Source organism: Mastigoproctus giganteus, chromosome 5 (genome assembly GCF_048544385.1).
Source record: "Mastigoproctus giganteus isolate SK-2022 chromosome 5, ASM4854438v1, whole genome shotgun sequence".
Classification (NCBI taxonomy): Eukaryota; Metazoa; Arthropoda; class Arachnida; order Uropygi; family Thelyphonidae; genus Mastigoproctus; species Mastigoproctus giganteus.
Genome location: NC_143579.1, coordinates 176,054,650 through 176,081,145, shown reverse-complemented (window position 1 = coordinate 176,081,145; position 26,496 = coordinate 176,054,650). Strand labels below are relative to the sequence as shown.

Genomic DNA, 26,496 nt, shown 5'->3' with positions numbered 1-26,496 from the left:
GAAGTTACACACTATACTGAACAATCGCTCAATCCTTTCCTCATTCACAACACAAATAAATGACCTAGAATACAACATTTCTTGCAGTGATTGCGATTCGTCTTATCAGGGTTCTTCGCAGTTTCCTCTGAATTTTCGTTGTTATGTTGTTGTTGTTATTTGGTTTTTAGGAGCATTAGCAACTAAGGCCATATTGCTCCGGGATATGCGGTGGTCATTCCCTGACCTTTCCGCATCCTCCTTATTTGGTGGTGACGGGCTCGAACCATGGTCTAATCAAGAAGCGTGTGCTACGCACTGCTGCTCCTTCCCACCTGGCTATGAATTTTCGTGTCAACATGCGGTCTCAGTTCGTGCTTCTTGTTCAGCAGCGTCAGAATTAGCTTTACATGCTGTTAATGAAAAACATACTTTTTTATTTAACAAGACCAAAATACTTAGTGTCCTACATAATTATGAGACTATTAATTGCAGAAACCATTGAAATTAAATTATATGAGGATTCTGTTAATGTTCGCCGGCCATATCTAATCTCCAACTTGTGGTCATTTACGAGCATATTTTTTTTTTTTTTGTAGTTGTTGGCGCATAGGCTTTTGTGGCCATAATGCACCTCCCAAGGTTTTTGCAGTACTTTGATCCAAGCCCGAGGCAGGAATCGAACCCGCAACCTTTGGGTTGCCAGGCAGGCACTTTACTCACCAGGCTAGCCCGGTCGGCTTATGAGCATGTGCAAAGACAAATAATCCCTATTTAAGTTCTGTGCTCACCCCTATTCAGTAATTTTCATTCCTGTGATCACAACATATGGTCGAAAAGCATTGTCTACTTCAGGAAGGAAAATCGTTTTGCAATTTTTTTTACGTTAAATTAATTTTTTACTTACTTTTTAATTGCATTAAATTGATTTTTAATTTTGTTCATTTGATTTTCTATTATTGTTAATTATTTCTTACTGTAAATGTAAGATTTTTGATTTTTTAGTTGTTTTCGTTTTAATTTCTGGAGAGTATCATACAGAAGTGTTCTACGTATCACATTGAGGTAAACTTCTCGTATTCTTTTACAAATATTGGGATCAATGTAGAACATATTGAGCATTATAGCTCTGGTTCATACTATCAAATTTCTATATCTTTATATGTTATTACCTTGGTGCACAAATAGCCTTAGATGCTGATGCTCCATAAAACTCCTAATATCTAATTAACTAATCATCTCCTTATCCCTGCTGGAAAAATTCCTTTATATCATTGACGAATGCCTATGAGCTATCCTGGCAACCTGTCTGCACTGTTCAGAGAACTTCATCCTTGACTGCACAATTGCCCCCTGGTCTTTTTCATTTTCCACTGCCCTGAGTGCGGTAAACTGCAGCCATTATCAATCCACTGCAAGATGGAAGCCTCCTCAATGATTCATATTGATGGAATGGACCATAATCTGCCATGCTGGTTCAGAGTGGGTTGGTGAATGACTATACTTAGCAGAGGGGCCTGAATCCCAGTCTATTCAAAGAGCATGGGCTACTGCACTTCTGTTCCTGACCATTTGGCTACGGAGGCCTTCTGAGTGATCACACAACTAATACATTAATCTGAGATTTTGGTTCTCCATAAGAAGTACCATGCATTTGTCAGTATTAAACTTCAGTTTCCAGTTCTCAGCTATCTGCCTATTTTATCCAGATCTTGTTGCAGTAGCATTCCCTAATTAATGTGATTAACTACCTTGCAACCCCTATATCATCTGCAAACTTAGACATTAAACCTGATATACTTTCATCAAAATCTATATTTAGAAAATAACAGTGGGCCTGGCACTGAAAACTGGGGGACTTCACTAATAATATTAATCCAAAAAGAGCAGTGCCCATTGATAACCACTCTCTTCTTCCACTCATCTATCCTATTATCCATAGCAGTAACTTGCCCTTAATGCTACACTGGTCCAATTTGTATGGCAGTTTTTTATGTGCAACAATATTCTGAAATCTGAGTATATCATGTCAGAATTATTTTTTGCATCCATTTCCTTTTTTACTGTTTCATAGTATCCAATCAGGTTGGTCAGACAAAATCACCCCTTAACAAATCCTTGCTATGACTGAAGTATAATTGCATTCCTGGCTAGGTGATCCTGCATTACTTCTTTAATCAGTGACTCCATTATTTTCCCTGGAACGGTAGTCAAGCTTACAGGTCTGTAATTAGTCGTGTCACCCTTTGATCCCCCTTTCTGAATTTTAGAAACATTCACACATCATCAGTACATAGGAATCTGATCCCAAAGATGCTCTTATAATTATAGCTAAAGGTTTGTGTACCTCTTTTGCTGCCTCCTTTAATATAACTGGATAGATCCCATTCACTCCAGGTGCTATTTTTATGTGTATCTTTATGTTTAGCTTCAACAATTTCTTCTTTACTTTCCCTCAGTTATCACAAATCATTCAGCTCCCCACCAGAATTTAACTGAATTTTGTCATCCCCATTCCTAAAAAATTCTTCATGTGTGAATGTAGATGCAAAATACACATTAAGTTTGTCTGCAAAATGAACAGCATTATCAACAGTTAATGCATTCATATCTAGTGGACCAGTAAAATTCAATCTCTTCCTTCTACTCTTTACATAAATAAAGAATTCTGCTGCTTTTCTTCACATTCTTTGCCAGAGATCTCTCCTAATCTGCCTTTGCTTTTGTAACACCTTTGTGACCTGATTGCAGACTGGTTTATTTCATCTGTATCTCCTGATGATTTATGTGCATTCCCTACATTTTTCTTCACTGCCATGAGTCTCATCAATTCATCTGACATCCATTTAAGTCTATGCCTTAAACCTTCTCTTAGTGTCTCGTAGTTAGTTGGTCTAAAAAGCCCAGCTGCTACGATAACGTACACGAATGCTTCCCATTTAGAATTTGTTGTTGGTAAATTTATCAGGTGGTCTCACTGCACAAAATTTAAAAACTGTCTATGACTGCGATTGTCACCTTTATGAAACAAAAGCCCTGTCCCTTGCCATCAGTTATATTTACATCAATTACATTTACTTACATTTTTGTTACATTTTAATGTAAATCCCACATATTGTGATCACTGCCCCTAGTGGGTCTTTTATCTACAAATTCCTGGTGCATGACAGGTCACTGCTGATAATCAGATCAGTAATATTGCTTTCTCATGTTACCTCTCTAACATGCTTGTTTAGGAAACAGTCATTCAATGAATCCACAAAAGTTTTGCTACTGTATGAGTGACCAATCCAAAAGATCCAGTCAGTATCTAGGATGTAAAAGTCCCCCATAATAAGATATTCTAAGTTTCTGGCCTGCTATATATGTCTGTACAGTTGTTTGTCATACTCATCACAGTCATTTGGCACAATAGCACAATCTTACCCTCATTTTTGTTTTACCACTACTACTGTCACACCAAATTCATTCAGCACTGCACTGCACACCCATATCTACTGGATGTACTGTCTTAGTTTAATATTTACTTCTTAACTAAGAGTAACCCCCACTCCTGTCCTGTCTATCTTTTCTATACTTATCACATTGAAATTCTGAATCCTATATATGAGTGACACCATGTCTCTCATTTTCCTGCACTGTGTGTATTTTGATGACTTGATCAATGCTTTAAATACATGAAATTTATTTACTGTGCTCCTTTTCTTTAGTGTACAAACAAGTATACATGCAACTGTTTTTAATCTTAGTAACCCTAATAAAGCCCATGTATTTGCTTGTTACACGAGGACCCCTAGCAAGCCTTGAAATCCACAACACTGCTTTCCAGGCTGCTTCATGTTCTAATAGTAGCAGTGCAAGAATCACTTTAACCTCTTCCTGTGGCCACCGTTAATCTATTAATGTGTATATCCCCTGGGCTAGGAGTTTTCCAATGCACCAAACACTCTCTCAATACATCAGCAAATATTCTTGCACCTCTTCTATTTCAGTGTATCCCATCCCTGTAGAAGTAGTCACTCCTGTTAACAAGCACAGATGACACTGAGAAAAATTCTACCCAATGGGCCTTGCATAATCTCTCCAGGGCTGAATTGATTGATAAGGCTCTCATCATGTACTCCCTTCTATGGTGTGTAGATAGAATTGCAGACACTTTCAGTTTCATTCCTAACTCATAACTTCTTTTTTTTTTTTTTTTTTGCAACTTTGCTCTTGTTAATTACATTCTCAACTCTACCCTTAATATCATTAGTGCCAATATGTACAACAATATAAACTTTTTATCATGTCTGGATAGAATTGCAGACACTTTGAATTTCAATCCTAACTCATGACTTTTTAGCAAATTGCTCTGTACTTGTTAATTACATCCTCAGCTCTCCTGCCTTGAGAGTAGGAAAGCCGTATCATTAATGCCAACATGAAAGGGACTTGGGGGTGGTTGTGCAGGCAGATATGAAGTTCTCTGAGCAGTGCAGATGGGCTGCAAGAGTAGCTCATGGAGTATTGTCAATGATATACAGGAATTTTTCCAGCAGGGATAAGGAGGTGATTATTCCATTGTATAAGGCGATGGTCAGGCCACACCTAGAGTACTGTATACAGGTCTGGAGGCCTCATTTCAAGAAGGATGTAGAGCTGCTGGAACGAGTACAGAGAAGGGCAACAAGATTAGTGAATGGAACAAAGGGGTGCTCTTACAAAGAAAGGCTTAAGTTTTGCAAATTAGAGTGTCTGGAGACTAGGCACCAGCGAGGTGATCTGATAGAGGTGTATAAAGCCTTGAATGGTTTAAGCATGCTCAATGCTGATGGGATTCTTCCTCTAGCTCAGAAAAATCACCTGAGAGGGCATAAATTCAAATTGAGGAAAGACAGATGTAGGATAGACGTGCGGAAATTTGCCTTTAGCCAGCGGGTGGTTGGTTGGTGGAACAGACTTCCATCCCTTGTGGTGGAGGTTGATAGCCTAAATAAGTTTAAGGCTCAGCTGGACAGGTATTTTGAACGAACAGAGGGGTGAAGTGGAAGTGGGTTTTTTTTTTTTTTTTGGCTGATGCTGCATAAGCTTGCTTTCTTGCATCAAATGCCTCTACTAATGCTAATGCTAATGTACAACAGTATCACCTTTTGTAAAAATTCTACCCAATGGGCCTTGCATAATCTCTCCAGGGCTGAATTGATTGATAAGGCTCTCATCATGTACTCCCTTCTATGGTGTGTAGATAGAATTGCAGACACTTTCAGTTTCATTCTTAACTCATAACTTCTTTTTTTTTTTTTTTTGCAACTTTGCTCTTGTTAATTACATTCTCAACTCTACCCTTAATATCATTAGTGCCAATATGTACAACAATATAAACTTTTTATCATGTCTGGATAGAATTACAGACACTTTGAATTTCAATCCTAACTCATGACTTTTTAGCAAATTGCTCTGTACTTGTTAATTACATCCTCAGCTCTCCTGCTCTTAATGCCTTGAGAGTAGGAAAGCCGTATCATTAATGCCAACATGTACAACAGTATCACCTTTTGTGCCTTTAAAAGATGATTACTCTACAACTACATCACTATATAGCTGCTTTACATCTCTCTACTTTATTCCTGGCAGGCTTACACTGGTCCTATTGTACCTGTCTTTCTTGCACAATATATTTCTCACTTCTCTGTAAATTGAGTCACCAATTATAGCTACTTTTTATGGAAACAAGGATCTCTGCTGCAGAGGGTCATTGTGTTGCATTACAATATCAAGATTTTTACAATGGCAGCAGAATTTTAACATTTTCTTATCGATATGACATAATGGTGGTAATTTTTTGAGCCTTTTTGATTTATTATTTGTTATTTTATTATTGATGTACTAAATATATTTTTACTAACAGAATGCACTAATTCAAACAGAATCTTTGATTGCTTTTCTCAACCTGTATGTCACTTTGGATCAAGGTGCAGTAAACATTAAGTCATATGATGATAGAGATACTATAATTTTTAATAAGTCTCTCACATTGGCATACTGATATTTCTAAAATGGTGCATCATATTATTATTAGGTCTCAGTGCTTCAGAATGAGTTTTATCTGTAATCATTCTGAAAAAGATTTAAAAATACAAAAATTTTTTGAAAAAACTTCAGTGCTAAAATTAAGCAAAATAGGAAAATATTAAATTTCCTCTTAGGTTCATTATATTCTGTATGAACAGCTTATAGCACAGCTATCAGTAATTGGCACTGTGATATCCAACATAGAAATTTAATTGAACAAATAAAGATTAATTTTCATTAACGTTTTTCGCATTTGTGGATGGAGTTTCCCAATTATTTCCCTTTGGGGTGGGGAGCATGTTAATTATATAGACTTGATTTTGTTTTCTATGATTGTACAAGTTTTCCTCCTGTGTTAGTATGCTGGATAATTCCAACAGGCACAACTGTTTAAGTGCCAAACACATCATAATTTTTAAGATCCTTGATAAATATTGTATACTGTGGCTCTAATGCATTAAGGGCTTATGCCTCAAGCTGCGAAAGAGTTAGACTATGTATATCTTAGTGCACTTGCATCATTTATACACAGCCAATTATAGATTAGCAAATTTGCAATAGCGGCATCGTTTAAGTTACATCTCATATTGTGAATACCTTCACGACGAGTTGCCATGATATTGTGGCAATGTCCTTATTTTGTTAATTTTGTAATTATTTATTTCTTATTATGCATATTTTATTAGTTATCTTCAATCTCCCTTCTATTACTCTTTATCTCCCTCATTTTCTTTCTTTCCCTTTTTTTTTTTTTTTCTCACTTTATTGTCCATGCTCTGCTTAAGGTTAGCATCTGCTGCCTTTGACTGTACTAGACTACTTCCCCATTTTTCTATCTTCTTACAGTCAGTCCTCATATAACACTTGTTTACACTACACGAATTCGATCATACACGATTTATAAATAGGGGAACGATATCTTATATAACACGAACCGAATTCTCTTATGCACGATTCGCTTTTGTTTTTACAAGAAATGGCAGTCGAATGCGGAATCACCCCAACTAAACGCAACACGATAGGAATGAAGAGAAGATCCTGAAAATGTAATTATGTTTTTTATATCAGTGAAGGGGAAACACTTTTCACCATAATAACGTAAAAACCAACACAATTCCAGCTATCGGTATAATCGCAAATGCAATTAGATCGAGTTTACTACCAGTTTATAACAGATTCCAATAGCAGAAACGCAACTGTCTTTGCATTTCTGCTATTGGAATCTGTTATAAACTTTTTTATAATTGTTTTTATTGTTTTATGGTAGTAACCCCTAGAAATGTGCTTTAGTAAAATGTGAGGTGTTAATAGTGTATCTCTGCCTTTACGGTGTTGTTTATTCAGTTGCTACACGTGCGCTGCTTTGTTTATGTGTATCAAGCGTGCCTTCTTGTTTTGTAATTGTGCTTTATTCCCTAAAAATGAGTAAAATACTTAAAAGGTGTGAAAAGGAAGCGTCCTGGTGAAGCCACTACAGATTCAGAGAGAAAAAGAAAAGCAATATCGATAAACAGAGGCGGACTGGCTTACCCGGGAAAATTTATAGTGGCCTCATACTATGGTTTATGACCAAAATCACACCGGCCTCCGCTCCACCGGGGTTTCCCCGGTAAGCTTGCTTATGGCCAGTCCGCTTCTGTCGATAGAGAAAAAATATGAAATTGTGAAACGCTTTGAGGGAAATGGAAGATCATGTGATATTACACGTGCTACAGGCCTATATGAGGCAACGCTGAGAATTACAAAGAATGCAGAGAAAATAAAAACAACTTTCATAGCAGGAACAACTCAAAGTGTAATTAAAATCCATTAGATTAAGACACAAAGAATGAAGAGATGGAACGGCTGTCATCTGTTTGGATAGAAAATCAAACAAAAAAGTTTGCTTACGATAGAAGCAAAAGCGTTAGCAATATTTTATTACGTAATAGTTGTAATAAAATACTTACGTATTACTTAAAATACTTAAGTAATTAAAATGCTTACGTATTATGTATTTTATTACGTATAATAATAAATAATCGTAATAAAATACGTAAGTATTTTATTACGATTATTTATTGTGTTTGGTAATGTTTTGGTTACAAATGTGTGTTCAATCTTGGGTGGTCGGTACCTAACCCTATTTTTCCCATAGGGCCTGTTGTTTATATTGCACGATTTTGCATTGCACAAGGGTTTCTAGGAACACCACTATCGTGCTATACGAGGACTGACTGTATTTCCATTTTTCTACTTTCGTATTTCCACTTTCTTGTTGTTCTATTCAGCACACACATACACACGTAAAGTGTGAGAAAAAAATAGAGTGATAGAAGAGGGTAGAAGGTAACAAAAAACATATGTATAATAAGAGATAAATAATTTCAAAATTGAAAAAAAAAAAAATTATTGCCACACAACTTACAAAACAAACCTCTCTCATCAGGTGTCAGTGGCCAGGATTGCAAGCAAAAATAGCAACATGTGTCATCATTTCTGATGTAAACCACAAGCCAAAGAGCAATTTTGGCTTGTGGTAAAATAAAATTTTGTTAACAAAATAAATGAAAATGAAAACAAATAAATATATACAGATAGATATTTCTTTTATTTGACAATTATTTAACCTGAAGGGCTGAAACTTAAATCCTGCTACAGTTTACTTTTAGGTTTTGAAGGTCATTGATAAGGTACATTCAAGCTATCTATTGGGATATTAGATATCTCAGACCCGTGAAATCAGACTGATATCTAAATAGTTTTCCACCTTAATGCTTTATTTATATTATATAAAGTTATAGTTTATCAAAGTAAGTTACTGCAACAAGGTCTGGAAAAATTAGGCAGATTGCCTGAGAAATGGCAGCTGAAGTTTAACATTGACAAATGCAAAGTTATGCATATGGGTAGCAGTAATCCCATATTAATCCCAGATGTTTGGCACTATGCTCAGGTTGATGGAAAATGAAAGAGACCTGGGATTAATTGTGCAGTTAGATATGAAATTCTCTGAGCAGTGCAGAGAGGGTGCCAAGACAGTTCATGGGGTTTTGTCAATGACATACAAGAACTTTGCTAGCAGGGATAAGGAATTGATTATCCCATACTGCAAGATAATGGTTAATCTGCATCTTGAGTAATGTATACAAGTCTGGAGGCCTCATTTTAGGAAGCATGTAGATATGCTGGAACAAGTGCAGAAAAGGGCAATGCAGTTAGTGAAGGGAACAAAAGGGTAGTCTTACCAAGAAAAGCTTCAGTTCTGCAAATTGTAGCATCTGGAGACTAGGCACCTGCGAGGTGATCTGATTGAGGTGTTTAAGACTTTGAATGGATTGAGCAACTCAGTGCTGATTGGATTCTTCCTTTTGTTCAGATTACACACATAAGGGGGGCATAAATTCAAATGATGAAGGATGGTTGCGAGATAGGTGTGTGGTCAATTGCTGAAACAAACTTCCATTTGGCTCTTGTGGAGTCGGGTAATTTGAATAAGTTCAAGGAAGAACTAGACAAATTATTGGACAGGTGATGTGGAAAGGGTAGTTTTTTTTTGGCTGATGCTTCATAAGCTTGCTTTTTTGCACCATTGGCTACGACTAATATAATTCTAGGTCATTTGCAGGCAGCTTTTATGGACTTAATATATCTGGCAGAAAGAAATGGATTGATGCTGTTATATTTAACAGCACTGTTTATTACTAACCTGCATAAGGTTTAATATTAGTATGCAAAAGGTATTAACAAGGTTTATGTTTTAATTACATAGGGTAATAGTAATCATTTTACTAATTTAATATTTTATTGTATGCAAGGCAGATCTATCCATGGATGATTGATGCTGTTATATTTAACAGCACTGTTTATTACTAACCTGCATAAGGTTTAATATTAGTATGCAAAAGGTATTAACAAGGTTTATGTTTTAATTACATAGGGTAATAGTAATCATTTTACTAATTTAATATTTTATTGTATGCAAGGCAGATCTATCCATGGATGATTTACTTATAGGATCCGTAACAAAAGTAAATATTCTAAATGTTACATTATTAAACAGGGGACAAAGGGGTGTGGAATACATGAACTACCAACGGGTTCACCAAGCCTCTCCATCCCAATTACACTGCCACCTCCACGGGGTGGCCCCTGGAACCTGAGCAACCTAGAGGAAGGTTGGGTTTCAACTCCAGCAGGAATCTAGGTCAAGTGCAGACGAGAGAAGGAAGGATATGTAGAGCCTTCAACATGCTGTGAAGACAGGGCTTACATATCTGGTTACCAGTAGGTAGGCTGGTAATCCAAGTTTTGGTGGCGGAGGAACCTAAACAGGTAAACAGCAGCAAACGCAGCTTCAGTTAGAGGAAGCTACTGCCAACAGGGAAAGCAATGGGAAATTACCCTGTAAAGTAAACATATCCCAAGAAATCCAATGATGAGCAAGCAAGAGAAGGCTGAACAAACTAGAAAAGACAAAGGTGGAGGCAGCTCATCAGAGGAAGTGACCATTCACAAGACTGAATTATTGGATGATGATGACATTATTACACTTCACGTTTACAATGCATATTGGCAGACATAATGTCTGATTGTCTTGTGATAGCTTTGCAAAATGTCTCTGACTGCGATTCAAAATTTATCTTAAACTAAATTACTGTTATATCTATATAATATTGGTGTACCATAGACAATTCTTAAAGAAAAAACTATGATAGTAGTGCAAAGGGCATCATTTCATCTGTATCTCATATTGTGCTCATCCTTCACAACAAGTTACAATGAATTGCACTACCTCGAATAAGTAATGCTTCACTACTAGAGAAGACTATTGTTACTTATTCTTGGTGGGCAGCACCACCACCACCCAGACAGCACCATTTCAAGGCTTGTTGGCCTTTCATCAGTGAGTGGGAAGTTACCCTGATATTGCAAACATGAAAGGCCAACTAGCCTTGAAACAGTGCCGTCTGTGCGGTGGTGCCCACCAAGAATAAGTAACAGTAGTCTTCTTTATTAGTGGAGCGTTACTTATTCGAGGTAGTGCAATACATGGTAACTTGTTATGAAGGATGAGCACAATATGAGATACAGATGAAATGATGTCCTTTACACTACTATTGTAGTTTTTTCTTTGAGTTGTCTATGGTGTATCTACACCGATATTATATAGATAATCTTAAACTCTTAAAATATTATGCCTGATAGCATTTAGTTTCTTTTTAATATCAATGCTTTTATATCTATATAGATATATATGAAGGTGGTTCAAAACTAACTTTCATAGCCTTCATTTTTGTTTTTAAGAGATCAACCACAGTATAATGAAACTGTTTTCATGTCAGATTATGGCAACATTATTCTTTTACTCCATTTAAAATATCATTACAGTGGATGCTGCTTTATTATGATCACTTTGGGACTCAGCTAAACTGGTAACAATAATGGAATGAGATGGCAGCTGTTCAGCATTTTTTATTGCTGTAGAGCAAAAATGTGTATGTATAAAGGTGTACATAAACAGACAGAAAACATTAAAATCAAGCAATGTAAAATACTTTAATTTTATTGTCTACCATTTCTTTAAGAAAGTCATCAGTAAAAATGAAACTGTCATGACATATACCAAGCAGAAATCTGAGTTTAAAAAAGATGCACATGTGTAATGTTGAAGTTTTGTGCACTTAGCAATTTTATAAACTTCAAAATGGAAGAATTTGTAATTTATAATGCTTTTTTTTTGTCTTCAGGTGAATTAATAAAGTTTGGCTACACGGAAGATAACAGTTGTGAAAAAGCAACCTTTTAAAAATTTCTTTAAAAAAAATAAATAAAGTACATTTAATAAGCATCACAATTCATTAGTAAAAAGTGAAGCATTAGTATGTTCCAAAAAATTTTTTTTTTTCAAAAATAAGGAAGAAATTTTGGGTCCGTCAGACCAGGCACAACAGTCTTCATTACAGCTGGTGGTGGTACCACTGCTACTGGATTAAACAATCCAACTCAGCAACAGCCATACTAAGAAGGAAGGAAGGAATTCAAACTTCCTCTGGCTGTTTTTTAACAAAACTGCACTGATACCAGCTGTCATTAGCTAATCATTCCAGCTAAAGAACTTTAGAAAAAAAATTTAAACTCCTAAATTACCAATATTACTGTATAAACTTGTGAAATACCTGATTTTGCATAATTTTTTAAATAACAAATATTCAAATTTAACCCAAGGCAACTTGCTATCAGCACAATATGGGCCTTAGTTAATGTGCCATATAAATAATAATAACAACAGTAATAGCAACTTGCTGTGTGTGAATTATATTATGTGATTTGTGCACAACAAAAAAATGTAATTCAGTAATAGTATTAGTAAGGCCAAATGATGCAAGAAAGCAGACTTTTTTCTGCATCAGCCAAATAGCAATAACAAAATAAAACAGAATATTCATACTATTCCCATTCCTACAAGGTAACCATCCATTTCTGCTTTGAATTTAGCCAGGCTCACTGCTCTCTCACAGTGGATGGCGACTTCTTTAATTGTTCAACAACCACTGCTCATAGCAAACTTCATGGGATCCTATATTCTGTTATTCTTGAGATAAGAACCAAGGATCACAAATTTTATATTTGTGCCCCCCACCCCAGTTCTTGTCCCATCAGTGAGAGAGAAGACATTTCTCATTCATTTTACTCAACCTCTTTAACACCTTACACGTTTCAGTCAATTCCGTTAGATGTCTGTTTATCAGACTTCGTGGTCCGCTGCTCTGCATATGTGTATCAATTTGTACATCATTAATCTGGTTGCCTATCTTTGAACTCCCTCTAGAAGTTCTGTCTTTTTGTTTTTTAGGTGTGGTCTCTAGACCTGAATATAGTTTTCCAAATGTGGTCTATCCATCTTGTATAGAAGAATAAAGACATCCTTCTCCCTACTAGCAATGGTCCTAATAATCATAGGCAGAACACTCAAGTGCCTTTTTACTCTTCAGGAAAAATTTTATATTAGAGCAAATCTTAACACCTGTATTTTTGTTTTGAACCACTTTTAGCTTTTAATAAGGTATAATATATTTTTAAAATCAATAATTATATTCTGTTCTATATTAAACATTAAAATGTCTTCCCCCCTTTTTTTTTCAGTAGTCTCTACACCTGATAATTTTCAAAACTGCTTCCATCATCCTCCTGTTTGCCTTTCCAACTTACTAATTTTGAGAGGGGTGGATTCAAATGCAGCAGATCCATATGTGCTTCATAAACCTACTTTTTCATATGCGTGTTGGGTACCTCCATATAATAGACTTCAGGTGTGGACTCATCCAAAAGCTATTTTTGGGTATGAAAAAATGGCACTGTTAGCTAGTAATGGCCAATTTGTGGTATCTTCATTAGACCATATAATCTGTAAGGCATGGAAAATGCTATCAGTCAAAGCATACCTTCATCAGTATATTCGTTATGGTATAACAGAAGAAGATTTTATTGACAGCTTTGCCCGTGTAGAACAGATAATAGCCAGTTATAGGCATTTAAAAATAGCATGATGATTTTAATAATATTTATAATACATAAAATGATTTTATTTGTGCACTTAAGTATTTGGTGATTTTGTACTGTTTTGGAAGGTCAGTAATCTAAATGCTCAGTAAATCTGTGATTTATTTTTCTTCCCTTCTCTCTTCTTTTAGAGGTTGAAATAAATTTTTGGTATTTATGCCCCTGCAATTTTTGATACTGTTATGTACTTTTCTTTGCTACAATATTTTAATATTCCTTTGGTATTCTAAATCATTCTTTTAACTCTGTTATTGATATTGGTTTATTTAAGAATCATTTTCTAATTTAGAATGATAATTACATATATTCTGTATGTAATTATTGGAATTTTTATAAATAATATAAACGAATATTTAATCTATTACAAGAATCAGTTTAGAAAAGTAATTGTTGTTCATGCTAAAATTGTAGATTCTTAATACTGTAACAAACTCAGTTTTCTTTTTTGGCTACATGCAGAAATGAAACCTTTGTCATTTCATCTATTTTAATGTTTTATTACCCACCTCTGCCTGAAAATTTTTTTGCTGTGAATGTACTCAATAATGTAAATTCCTAAATTGATCCTATAGCATCAATTTTGTACTGGGTTTTAAAAGTTCTGTATGTGATTTGAATTGCATTTAATAGGGGATTAAATTTAATTGAACTTCTAAAAATGTTTGGAATTAGGTGGCAAATTGTTACAATTGTATCTGTCTTTAAAGCTGCTGAAAATATTAATTTTAAATTGCAGTATTATGTGTCACTTTAAATGAGAGGCAAATTTTATGTGCCATTGCCAAAAGAAGAAATGCCCTGTGCGTCTCTGAAAGTTTCTACTTGTTCTTTCCAGTTGTATTCATAGAGTGGTCATTCAGGCCTGGTAAAAAGATTCCATAGGGATTCTTGTGTCACCAAATTAGAATTATTCTAATTATTCTAATTTGGTGATTTTGCACGATAATTTGATGATATTTGGTATAATAGCTGAATTCAGAGTATTGTAATTTCTGTTACCAAATGCTAAACACAATAAATTTTACCTAAAATTTAGTGCTTCTTGTTTTGACAACTTTTCTTTAAGAAATACTGTGTAATGTCTTTCTCATAATTCATTATATTTTATGTATTTGCAAGAATATTTTAACTAATTAAAGAACTTGCAACTCTTTTAAGCAGCCAGAGAGTGCTAATTTTACCATTATATATTATTTTATCATAAATATTATAACTCACCTTACATTTTTGCAGAACAAAAACTTAAATTAATAAATTTCATACACAATATATATCTTTATGGTATATTATGTGTTATTGTTAGTGCCAGAATTTGGAATGTCTAAATATGTATTACAATTCCATGAGTTCTCATACAGTCAGATTTTTACTCAATATTTATTTTCATTAAAACTTGAGATCAGCAAAAAGCAACAATTGCAATAAATTATAATTTAAAAAAAAATCAACACCTACAGTAATTGAGTGAAACACACCATACAACCTTAAAAGTATGAAAAAAAAATTTTGATTGCTAGGCATGGGCATCCACAATGTAGTTTCCGTAAAAGTGAATTTGATAGATAGTGTAATAATTAATCTTCACCCAATAAAATGGTATGTTTACACGGAGTTTTCTTTCCATTAGCAACATCCCCTTGTGTAGGAACAGACTGGTCTGTGGTGCTGAAGGCTCAGTGTCAGGAACTGATATTCACACACATGGTAATCAGTTTTTGAGTGCCTGAGAGGAAGAAGGGTTAGCATTGAGATCTTTCCAACTTCGAATGTCGATACCTCCATTCTGTGGTGTCACAAGTCTGTCATAACTGGCTCAACGGTGGTTGAACAATCAGCCAAAGGTCATGCATGGGACAGCCCTGTGTGTTCAACACCTGTGGTCAGCACTGTGTGTCTTGTCTCATAACACAACACAGCGACCCCACTAACCACCCAGTACAATGTAGAAATCGCAAGACCAAAGGTACCTAGTGTTTAGTGTTATAGGTCAAGCGACACTAGAGATCCCCCCCAACTCCTCATTGTGTATTTTGTGTCACAGAGCAAACTCTGTGAAGGCCAGATAGTGTGTGTTATTTTGTGTCACAGAGCAAACTCTGTGAAGGCCAGATAGTGTGTGTTATTTTGTGTGATTGCATAGTGTTATGTCAGGAGTCTTTCATGAGACTAGTGAGTGCCAGTCTTGTATCATTTGTTATGAGTGATAGCCCCTTTCATCAACAGCACAGCTGTTATAGGTCAAGCGACACTAGAGACCCCCCCCAACTCCTCATTGTGTATTTGTTATAGTGAGTGCCATCCTTGTATCATTTGTTATGAGTGATAGTCCCTTTCATCAACAGCACAGCTGCTGGGCAGGTTGTCTTGTCAGGTCCTAGGTGTCTTGTCTGTGATGTCACTCTTAGTTGTTTTGAGGGTGCTGCTCCGCTACATTTCTTTGGTGGTTCAGTGCTGTGTTCTCGGCTTTTCTCCTTGTGAAAATGGCTTCTGCATATTTTGTGAATGCCTTGTAGGAATCTAGGAGGTATTGCTCCTGATTTTGCGGGATGAGAGCCAATCTGGTTATAAACATTCCACACAGATCCTCATATTGTGGTCACTGATGCCTGATGCGGAACCAGCTCTTGACCTCCCCCAAATGCATAGCAGATCATCGATAATTCCAAGTGCGGCGAGTTTCTGGTAGAAAGGACAGTGACCTGTTAGGAGGAAGATAGGTGTCGGTCCCAGTTGAAACCAAGTTGGTAATTTCAGGTAAATTTTTTCTATATATGGCACAAAATTTTGCATGGCCTCACCTTTGGTCGAGGCCGCCCATCTGTTTTGCCATTCCAGCTGAAGGTGTTTTTGCAGTCTCGATTTTTCTACCGTCCTGCTGTTTGTCGGCTCGGTAGTGAATCCACGGAATGTCATTTGAATTCCTCTCAAGTAGTAATACAGTAGGCTCTGCCTAACAATTTCCAGGTCTAGGGGTAAGGTCCCAGCAATTACTTGGAGAGCTTCCATGCTTACCGTGTTACAAGCTTGGGTCACTGTGAGAAGGATTGTCCAGTGGGTTGAATCTAGTATCCTCTTATTTGCAGCCATGGTGGTTTTATGATACCAAATTGCTGCCACATAGGTGATCATCAGAATGAATGTGGTTTTATAATATAGAGAGAGGACGGTCCTTTTTAAGCCCCATTCATGGCGGGTGACCCTTGCGACCATACCAGAATATTTTCTTATTTTCATCCTCCTTCGGGTGAGATGAGGTGTAAATGACAGTTTGGTATCGAACACTATGCAGAGGTATTTCATTTCAGTAAAGAATTTGCTGGTGGTTCCATTTATTGTTATCTGAGGGGGCCTCCCTTCACTGAGGGCTCCTTTCAGAAGGATGGAAGTTGTCTTTTCCAGTGAGATATACAGAAGTTTTCCTCTGTCCACCTTCGAAGTATGTCCAGGGCAGCATTTGCTTGGTCTTCCAATCGGGCATGAGAGTCAGCCATCACAGTCAGAATCAGGTCGTCGGCGAATGCCTGAGAACAGACCTGTCCCAGGTTGATGTGCAGGAACTCATTGAATACCACGTTTCAAAACAGTGGGCTGAGAACCGACCCCTGCAGACATTCTATGTGAGCTGTTCTGGTTGCTCTGTGGTATGAGGTTAAACCTGAATGGCTCTCTGTGACAGATATGTTTTTATTACACTATAAATTGGCCGGAATTTTGGCTTGTCTAAGTCTGCCCAGGACACTCGACTGCCAAAGGGAGTTGAACACTCTGGAGAAGTCAGCAGTAATAGCTAAGAAATATTTTTTCTGGCACTGTTCCACAGCAGTGAGTAGGCTCCTCTTGGCATCCACAGTTGATAAACCAGGTTTAAAGCTGTACTGGCTGGCTGATTCCAATTTGGCAGCAGAGTAGTAGTAGTAGTAGTGGTACATAGCAGTCATTCCAGTAATTTGCTTAATACCATCAGCAGGGAAATCGGTCGGTAATAATTTGCCTGTTGTGGGTCTTTAGTCGAGTTATTCAGAATTAATTTCATTGTGGCTGCTCTCCAGTTCTTTAGAAAGTAACCTTTTTTCAGGCATTTTTATATAACTGTAGGAGGAGGTTAGGAGCTAGAATGAACCACCTGCACTGTATACTGTACTATTTTATGTATGATATTAGCCAGAATGGACTATATGCTCTCCATTGTGATTTTGTGAAACTGTTTTATTGCATTCAATATGTGTAGATGTTTTGCAATTTGTACCCTTTCACTTCTTTAGTAGGTTACTATACAGATCACCAAAGTTAAATTACGGAATTATATTTAAAAAGTTATTTATAAATTTGGAAAATATTGACTTATAAAAACTGAAATTTTTATATTAGCCAGACTCTTATACAGGGTGTCCATAAATTATTGACCACATTACAAACATTCTGTACTTGCTACCTGGGAGTCTAAAACGCTGATGGAACTGATATTCGGGTGACACTCAAGTCAAGTGGACCCAATTTCAGTGAAGTCCGGATGGTCTGTGACAGCCAAATCCTCTGCTTGCACCTTCACAATGGTGGCACTGTTAGTAATCCTAGGTATAACCTCCATACACAAGTACATGGTGGGTGTCCACCCAGGTGTGAATCAGCATAAGCAGGGGTAGAGGTGTGGTGCCCACACCACATGGAGGAATGCTGCCCCCTCCATGTTACCAGGCAGTACTAGGTATAAGGTATGTTCGTGTCAGACGGCACCTGGGATTTCTCCCATCTCCGCGTGTGTTTCACTGTATTGAGGACAGTACACTGTCAAGCCAAAGACTTGAAAGTGTGTGGACTGTGTCTGTGCAGTGTGATTTGTTGTGCCCATTGTTTATCCGGCTTATTGGCCGCCAGGCCCCTAGTGGGGCCTGACGTTGCCCATACCCTGCCACGTGGAGGCTAGCCGGGTGTATCCAGTATCACAACAAATTGCTCTGGCAGGTCCTGCCACCTAGTTTCCTGGGATTTCAGTGGCTAGGACCTATTTAAAAAAAAAAAAAAAAATTGCGTTTGACATTAATGCTTAATGGGATTGCTGTTAGGAAATTGCTGGTTGGGGTTGAACGCTAAAGAGATGTGTTAAAGGCCAAATAGGTCGGGCAAAATTTTGATATTATTAAATTTAGACATGTGAGGCTATATGCTAGATAAAAGCTAATAGTGTTAGTTGTTTTAGAGATTTACAGGAAACCGGTAGAATTTAGACGTTGATTAGAATTTGGTGGCATTGTTAAGGGTGTACTTGGTCAATTTAGTGAGAGAGGGAGGGAGACTGAAGACTCGGGGGAAAACAGATAGAAGACTAGGGATGATAGAGTAGGCATCCCTAAAGAGGTCAGTGAAGACGAGCCCCACCAGGCGAAGTATGGGGGTAGGCAGGGAGGAGAGGAGACAGAGATCCATCTCCCCCCCCCCCCCCCCCCCGCCTGGGGATAGGGTTTTAAAGGGAACCAGGTTAGAGTACCCAGTTCAGATCACCAATGGCACGTTGGCAGCAAAGCCGCAGAATGTCTTCGTCGGTGTCATGTCCAAGGAGTGTTGAATCCGGTATGAAGGTTAAGCTGCCCATCCCGCTCCGGGGGTGGGATATGTTAGCTGGCAGTGGGGAACCCACCAGCCAAGGGGGTGGGAGAGACACACATTTACTTCATTAATAATCTGCATTCTCACTCTAATTGCATTCTTTTTTTTTTTATTTATTTATTTTTTTAATTTTTATTTTTATTATTTCTTTTAAATTTATTTGTTTTTTTTAAATATATATATATATATATATATTTTTTTTTTTTTCACTCAACTCATTCATCTTTTTCTCACACACCAGGTGGGGATGCAATGATGTGTAGTGTAAATTTAAATACTATTTAAAAAACTAGGGTTAGTGTGTACTTAACTGTAGCATTTATGGTTTGTGTACTTTTTCTCACACGCTTACACTTTTATTCATTCTTCTAGCTCTCATCTCATTTATTCGACTCTTACTTTGTACATTGCACTCTCTGGGAACCTCTGCTTACTTGTTATTCTTCAGTTGTGGTGCAGGCCTAGCTGCAAGTTTTTTTTTTTTTTTTTGCAGGCCAGGGGAGAGTGCAGTGATAGTGTTGATGTGGTTAATAAATGTTTGTTGGTACAGTATATATAAAGAGTAATGCAAGTTATTTTTAACTTTGTATTCTTTCGCCCAATTACATTTGCTCTTCCACTCATTCCAATTCACTCTCTCTTTCCGTCATGCTAGGTCACTCTTTCTTTCACCAAAACTGCCATTTATTCCCTTTTACCATAATTCCTAGTTCACTCGGTTCCCAGCCTATTCATTGTCTTTCATTCTACATTGCATCCCTTTGCTACTAGCCTACTGATATTTTTCAGCTAATCTGCTCCCCTGGCTGCCTGTACATCTCCCTCCCCTACGTGGTTACTTATTTGGCATGGGGCCCCAGGTTCCTACACATGGCAGGGTAGTCCTGGGAAGGTTTGTCATGTCAGGTTGCAGAATACTGCTATCCTGACAGTTTTTAAGTCATCGTCTGGGCTGGTGGGAAACTTGGGCAATTTTACTATTGATTATTGTTTAATTGCTGGGGGGGGGCTGAATTGCCATTCTTTGCATTGCTCTGCGCATTTCGAATACTTTCTGTGTGAAAGATGTAAAAGCTTTATAGTTTTGCTCTTCTATGATGAACAGATGTTCTTCTCCCCTGGGAACGGGACCAATCTGAGCTATTAGCTCTGTTCTGGGGATGTCATATATTATACATTCATATAGAATGTGTGCCCAGTCTTCACTTTCGCCAAAGGTGCAGTTTGGGTCATCGGTCAGGCCTAAGGAGGTTAGTTTCGACTTTAGGGAGCCGTGACCTGTCAATATAAATGTTGTAAAAAGTCCAGGGGCACACTAGGCAGTACTAGGTGGTAGATGACTCTCATCAACCGGTGAAATACCACCACTTTGCTTATTGGATGCTTGAAGTGGTGAAACCATGTTTAGGCTCTAGAGCTAAGTTCCAGTCAACCCTTCCCTATCTCTTCCATCATGCAGTATGATTGATGGCTTTTGAGGTTATGATGAACATAGTGGCAAGATCCAATATTCCTTACATTTCGAGGGTACAGCTCTAAAACGGTGTTTGCAGGCCGGCCGCTAGTTAGTACACCAGACTGAACCTATTGGTAACTCTCTAGGAGGCTTCCGGATAAGCTAGTGTATAATCTTGCTACCTCTACTCTGCCAGATAGTGACTGGATGGAGTCCGAGTAGTGTGTATGTGGGAAGCATTGTCGAGGTCACATTATGTCAAGGATCTGGGTATATTCTTATCATGTGTATGCCATATCCAAAAATTTCACTACTTGTTACAGCATGACCCACCCACTTTTTCTTACTATTGAATACACCACGAATTGTCAAACTAATAGAACAAGCTTGTCTGCGAAAAGATCTAAACTTCCCAAGCACTTTCTAATTCATTTCACAAATATATGTGGTCTCAATTCTAATCTCAATGATGTCCATTTCCACTTGCAGTCTGCCAAACCCATGTACTTTTTCTGACAGAATCTCAGTTATCGGTTGATTCAACTACTGCTCATCCCAGATGCCCAACTTATTTCATGTATGATTCCTTTCGCCTCAAAGGTGGTACTTTTGCATACGTCCGTTCTGATATTCCTTGTCAGAGACTTGGCAATTTGGAATCTTCTCTCTGATCTTCTCTAGCTTAAAATCTCTCTACCTCGTTGTGTCAAATTCATCTGTTGTCTCTACCGTTCTCCCCAACTCCACTAATCACTTGGAGCTGTTTGACTTCCTCTCTTTGCAACTTGACTTTCTCCAGTCCAACTTTCCTAACAGTGAGGTAATTTTCCTTGGTGATTTTAATGTTCAAAACTCCAGCGGGCTTCCATTTTCTAGTCACACCGACCCAGCTGGTCAAGAGGCTTTTGCAATTACTAATGACCTTGCACAGATTGTTCATTTACCTACAAGAATACCCTGGGCGCCTCCGTAGCCAGGTGGGAAGGAGCAGCAGTGCGTAGCACATGCTTCTTGATTAGACCGGGGTTCGAGCCCGTCACCACCAAATACGGAGTATGCGGAAAGGTCAAGAAATGACCACCGCATATCCCGGAGCAATATGGCCTTAGTTGCTAATGCTCCTAAAAACCAAATAACGAACGAACAAGAATACCGGACAATCCTAATCATACAGCCAACACGCTTGATCTTTTTCTCACAAACAACCCTTCTGAGTACACGGTCGAAGTGAGAGGTCCTTTAGGCACTTCAAATCACAACTTTGTGATTTTCTCTTCTCCAATGGAGCCTTTATCTCATGGCTATTCCCAACCTCATGTTGTTTGGCATTAGAGGAATGCAAAATGGGATGACCTGCAAGATTTCTTTTCCTTGGTTGGATTACTGTTTCAAAACTTCTGATGTCAACGTTGGCTCAAATCGTGTCGGTGAAATTATTCTTGCAGGAATGGAATCCTTTATCCCAAACTCCACTTTAAAATCTCTTCTTTTATCTAAACCTTGGTTTTCCAATAAATGTGGTAAGGCTGTTCAAGAGAAGAATGTTGCATATTGTAATTGGCTTGTTTCTAATTCTTCAGTTTCATTTTCTGCCTACACCAAAGCTCGCAACAATTTTAAAGCAATTAATAATCAGACCAAACTAGAGTTTGAACAGGCTAAGAGTAGAAAACTTGCTTCTTGCCCTAGGTAGCCAAGCATTCTGGTCTCTTGCCACAGCTATTGGCGGAAACTTTTGCCCATCTCTGCTCCCACCTCTGTCCAAATCAGATGGTTCTGTTGTCACTTCAGCCAAGCATAAAGCTGACCTGCTGGCATCCCATTTTCCTTCCAACTCATGTGTCTTGGTAAAACACTTCCCACCATTCCCAACACGCTCCATTCAATGCCTCCTGTGGTCTTCCATCAAAAGGATGTCAGAAGCATTTTGACGAATCTTGATACTAAGAAAGCTCCAGGTTCCGTATTTCTCCACTTTTTCTCAAAACATGTGCTACTGAACTTACTCCTATTTTTTGCCGCCTTTTTTCACTTTCTTATTCCAAAGGTGTTTTTCCTTCTGCTTGGAAATTTGTTCATATCCAGCCAGTTCCTAAAAAGGGTGACAAATCCCTCCCATCCAATTATCGTCCCATTGCAATTACTTCTACTCTTTCTAAAGTAATGGAGTAATCAATTAACTGCCAACTCTTAAACTACCTCGAAACCTTCTTTCTGATCAATGATCGCCAGTATGGATTCCGTCAGTGTCGATCCACTGGTGATATTCTGGCTTATGTTACCCATTTATGGACTAATTCAATGGAAGAGTTTAGTGAAACACAAGCAGTTGCACTTGATATCTCAAAAGCTTTCGACCGTGTTTGGCATAAACGTCTTCTAAACAAGCTTCCATCTTATGGTTTGCCAACTGTTTTTTGTATTTGGTTATCCAGTTTTCTCTCTGATTGCTCACTGAGGGTGATGGTAGATGGCTCTCTGTCTTCTAACTTCTCCACTAATGCCAGTGTCCCACAAGGTTCAGTTCTTTCCCCCACTCTTTTCCTCTTGCATATTAATGACCTTCTTCCATTGACTGGAAATCCTATTTATAGTTTTGCTGATGATAGCACATTGTATCCCACTTTCCATTTTGAGAAACTTTGCTCTGCTCAATCAGCTTAAACTTCTCAAAAATCTGCTACCAATTCCTTAAATGCCGATCTTCAGGTAACTCTCCAGTGGGGCAAAAACAACTTAGTTGATTTCTAAAACTCAGAAAAAAAACTCGCAAAAAAATTCTTCTGCTCCTATGCTTATCTTTAGTGACATTCCGATTTCTAGGCAAAATTATATATCTCTTTTGAGGATTACCCTGACTTCTAATCTCTCTTGGCACAAGCACATTACAAATGTTGCTTCCTCTGCATCTAAAAAACTTGGTTTTCTCTTTCTCTCTCAGCGTTTCTTTTCTTCCAAACAGCTCTGTACAAATCACAAATCCGCCCTACCATGGAATATTGTTGCCACATCTGGGGTGGTGCCCCCAAAACCTCTTTCAGGCTTCTTGATTCCGTTCAGAAGAGGGCAGTTAGGTTAATTATTGATTCATCTCTTACAGAGTCTCCACTTGCTGTCTCATAGACGTACCTTTACATAATGTGGCCTCGACAATGACCCCCCCCCAATTCACACTACTAGGACTCCCTCCAGTCACTATCTGGCAAAGTAGAGGTAGCAAGATTATACACTAGCTGATCCAGAAGCCTCCTAGAGAGTTACCAATTGGTTCGGTCCGGTGTACTAACTAGCGGCCGGCCTGCAAACACTGTTGTTGAGCTGTACCTTCGAAATGTAAGGAAGATTGGATCTCACCATGATGTTCATCATAACCACAAAAGTCATGAATCGTACTGCATGATGGAAGAGATGGGGAAGTGTTGACTGGAACGTAACTCTGGAGACTAAACATTGGTTCCACCACTTCAAGCTTCCAATAAGCAAAGTGGTGGTATTGCACCAGTTGATGAGAGTCATCTACCACCTAGTACTGCCTGGTAACACAGAGGGGCCACATTCCTCCATGTGGTATGGGCGCCACAATTCGACCCCTGCTTACGTTGGTTCACACCTGGGTGGTCACCTACTGTGTGCTTGTGCATGGAGGTTATACCCAGGATTATTAACAGTCCCATCATCGTGAAGGTGCAAGCAGAGGATTTGGCTGTCACAGACCGTCCGGACTTAGCTGAAATTGGGTCCACTTGACTTGAGTGTCACCCGAATATTAGTTCCATCAGCATTTTAGACTACCAGGTAGCAAGTACAGCTGTCTGGCATATCTGAGAGAATATCTGTTACAACTTCAAGGACCAGACTGTGTGACAATTTCTGGGTATTTTCCAGGCCAATGGATTGGATGGGGAGGATCAATTCCCTAGTCCCCTCACTCACCAGTATTGTATCATTATGCCCATTGCAAATCTGGATGAACTTCACAAGTGACTCGCTGATGCAACTGCCTTGATGCCTCAAATGCTAGAAAACACTTGGCATGAATCCATAAACTATTTAGACAACCTATTGTGCTAAAAATGATGCCCATTTGGAAATTATTAACTTTTGAAGTTGTCCTTTGAAAATAACTGTTTCTCAATATCTCTTGTAAGTCTTGTTATATAATAATTTGTAATGTGTTCAATAATTAATAGACACTATAAATTACAGTAATCTTAACAAAACATAATATAAAACCTAAATATTCTATTAGTTTTTCAACAGTAATATTTTCCATAAATTCAGTTTGATGAAACTCAGGCAGTTTTTTTTTTTTTTACATTTCAAAGACTTTTTTGTTTGTGTTTGGCATAAAGGTCTTCTAAATAAGCTTCCATCTGTTTCTCATAATTGGGTATTCAGTTTCCTCTCTGACTGCTCGCTGCGGGTGATTGTAGATTGCTCCGTCTTCTAACTCCTTCAGTAACGTTGTTGGTGACTCTATTGTCAGGGAAACGGGGAACATGCTTTGTAAAAAGGATAGGTGGAATAGGACCAGGGTATGTCTGCCAGGGGCAAAGGTTGATGACGTTGTAGAGCGGATATCATCTTTTAAGGGCACGAAAGGTGATATAGTTGTACACGTTGGCACTAATGATATTAAGAGTAGGAGACCGGCGGAATTACTTAGCAAGTACAGGTCACTGTTGAAAAAAAGCCGTGAATTAGGGTTGAATTTGAAAGTGTCTGCAATTCTGCCCAGACACGATAGGAGGGAGTATATGATGAGAGCCTTGTCGATCAATTCGGCCCTGGAGGGATTGTGCAAGGCTCAAGGGGTAGAATTTTTTTCAGCCTGGACTGTACTTGTTAACATGAGAGATTGCTTCTACAGGGATGGGATACACTTAAATAGAAAGGGTGCAAGAATTTTTGCTGATGCTGTCGAGGCAGTGTTAGGTGGGTCGGAAAACTGCTAGTTTGGGGGGATACAAGGACTAATAGATTAACAGTAGCCACTGGCAGAGGTGGAAGTGATTCTTGCACTGCTTCTATTGAAATGAGCAGAAGCCTGAAAAACAAGATGCAGGATATTTCAGAGACTGCCGGGAGTCATTGCGGTACAAGTAAACACATGGGTTGTGTTAGGGTAGCTAAGAGTAAAAACAGGTGCATGTATACCTGCGTGTGCACCAATGCTAGGAGTTTGGTAAATAAATTTGATGAATTTGAGGTATTGCTCAAAACATCAAAGGCAGATATTGTTGGGATATCAGAGACGTGGTGTCACACAGATATAAGTAATGCGGAACTGGAATTTGGGGAATGCAATGTGTATAGAAAGGATAGACAGGACAGGAGGGGAGGAGGGGTTATGCTATTAGTTAAGAAACACATAAAGTCCAAGGAAGTGAAGCCAGTCGACATCGATGGACAGGGCAGTGTCGAGTCAGTTTGGTGTGACATAAGCATAGGGAAATCAAAATTGAGAGTAGGAGTGTGCTACAGGCCTAATGACTCTGATGAGTATAATAAGATATTGTACAGGGAAATAGAGTGGGCCAGTAAATCAGAGAGTCTTATAATGGGGGATTTTAATTTCCCAGATATTGACTGGAATTTGTGGGTTGGTCACTCGCACACGAGCAAGGCTTTTGTGGATTTATTGGATGATTGTTTTCTAAATCAGCATGTTCGTGAGGCAACAAGAGGGAGCAATACTCTTGATCTGATTATCAGTAGTGATTCTTCATGTATTAAGAATCTGCAGATAAATGAACCACTAGGTGGCAGTGATCACAGTGTGTTGAAGTGGGATTTACTCAAGGAGGTAACTACCATCAGAGGTAAAGGGAAGGGTTTTTGTTTTCGTAAAGGCGACTATG

General features: G+C 38.1%; 1 protein-coding gene across 1 annotated transcript in view; it reads left to right on the top strand.

Annotated features, from left to right (window-relative positions):
- LOC150085867 (tubulin delta chain-like) overlaps positions 1–13,562 on the top strand; it is a 191,390-nt gene extending 177,828 nt beyond the window's left edge. Inside the window, exon 6 of the mRNA XM_090374720.1 lies at positions 13,159–13,562. Coding sequence (XP_090230846.1) covers positions 13,159–13,562 — 404 coding nt within the window. The remainder of the gene's footprint in view (positions 1–13,158) is intronic.
- The last annotated feature ends 12,934 nt before the right edge of the window (positions 13,563–26,496 follow it).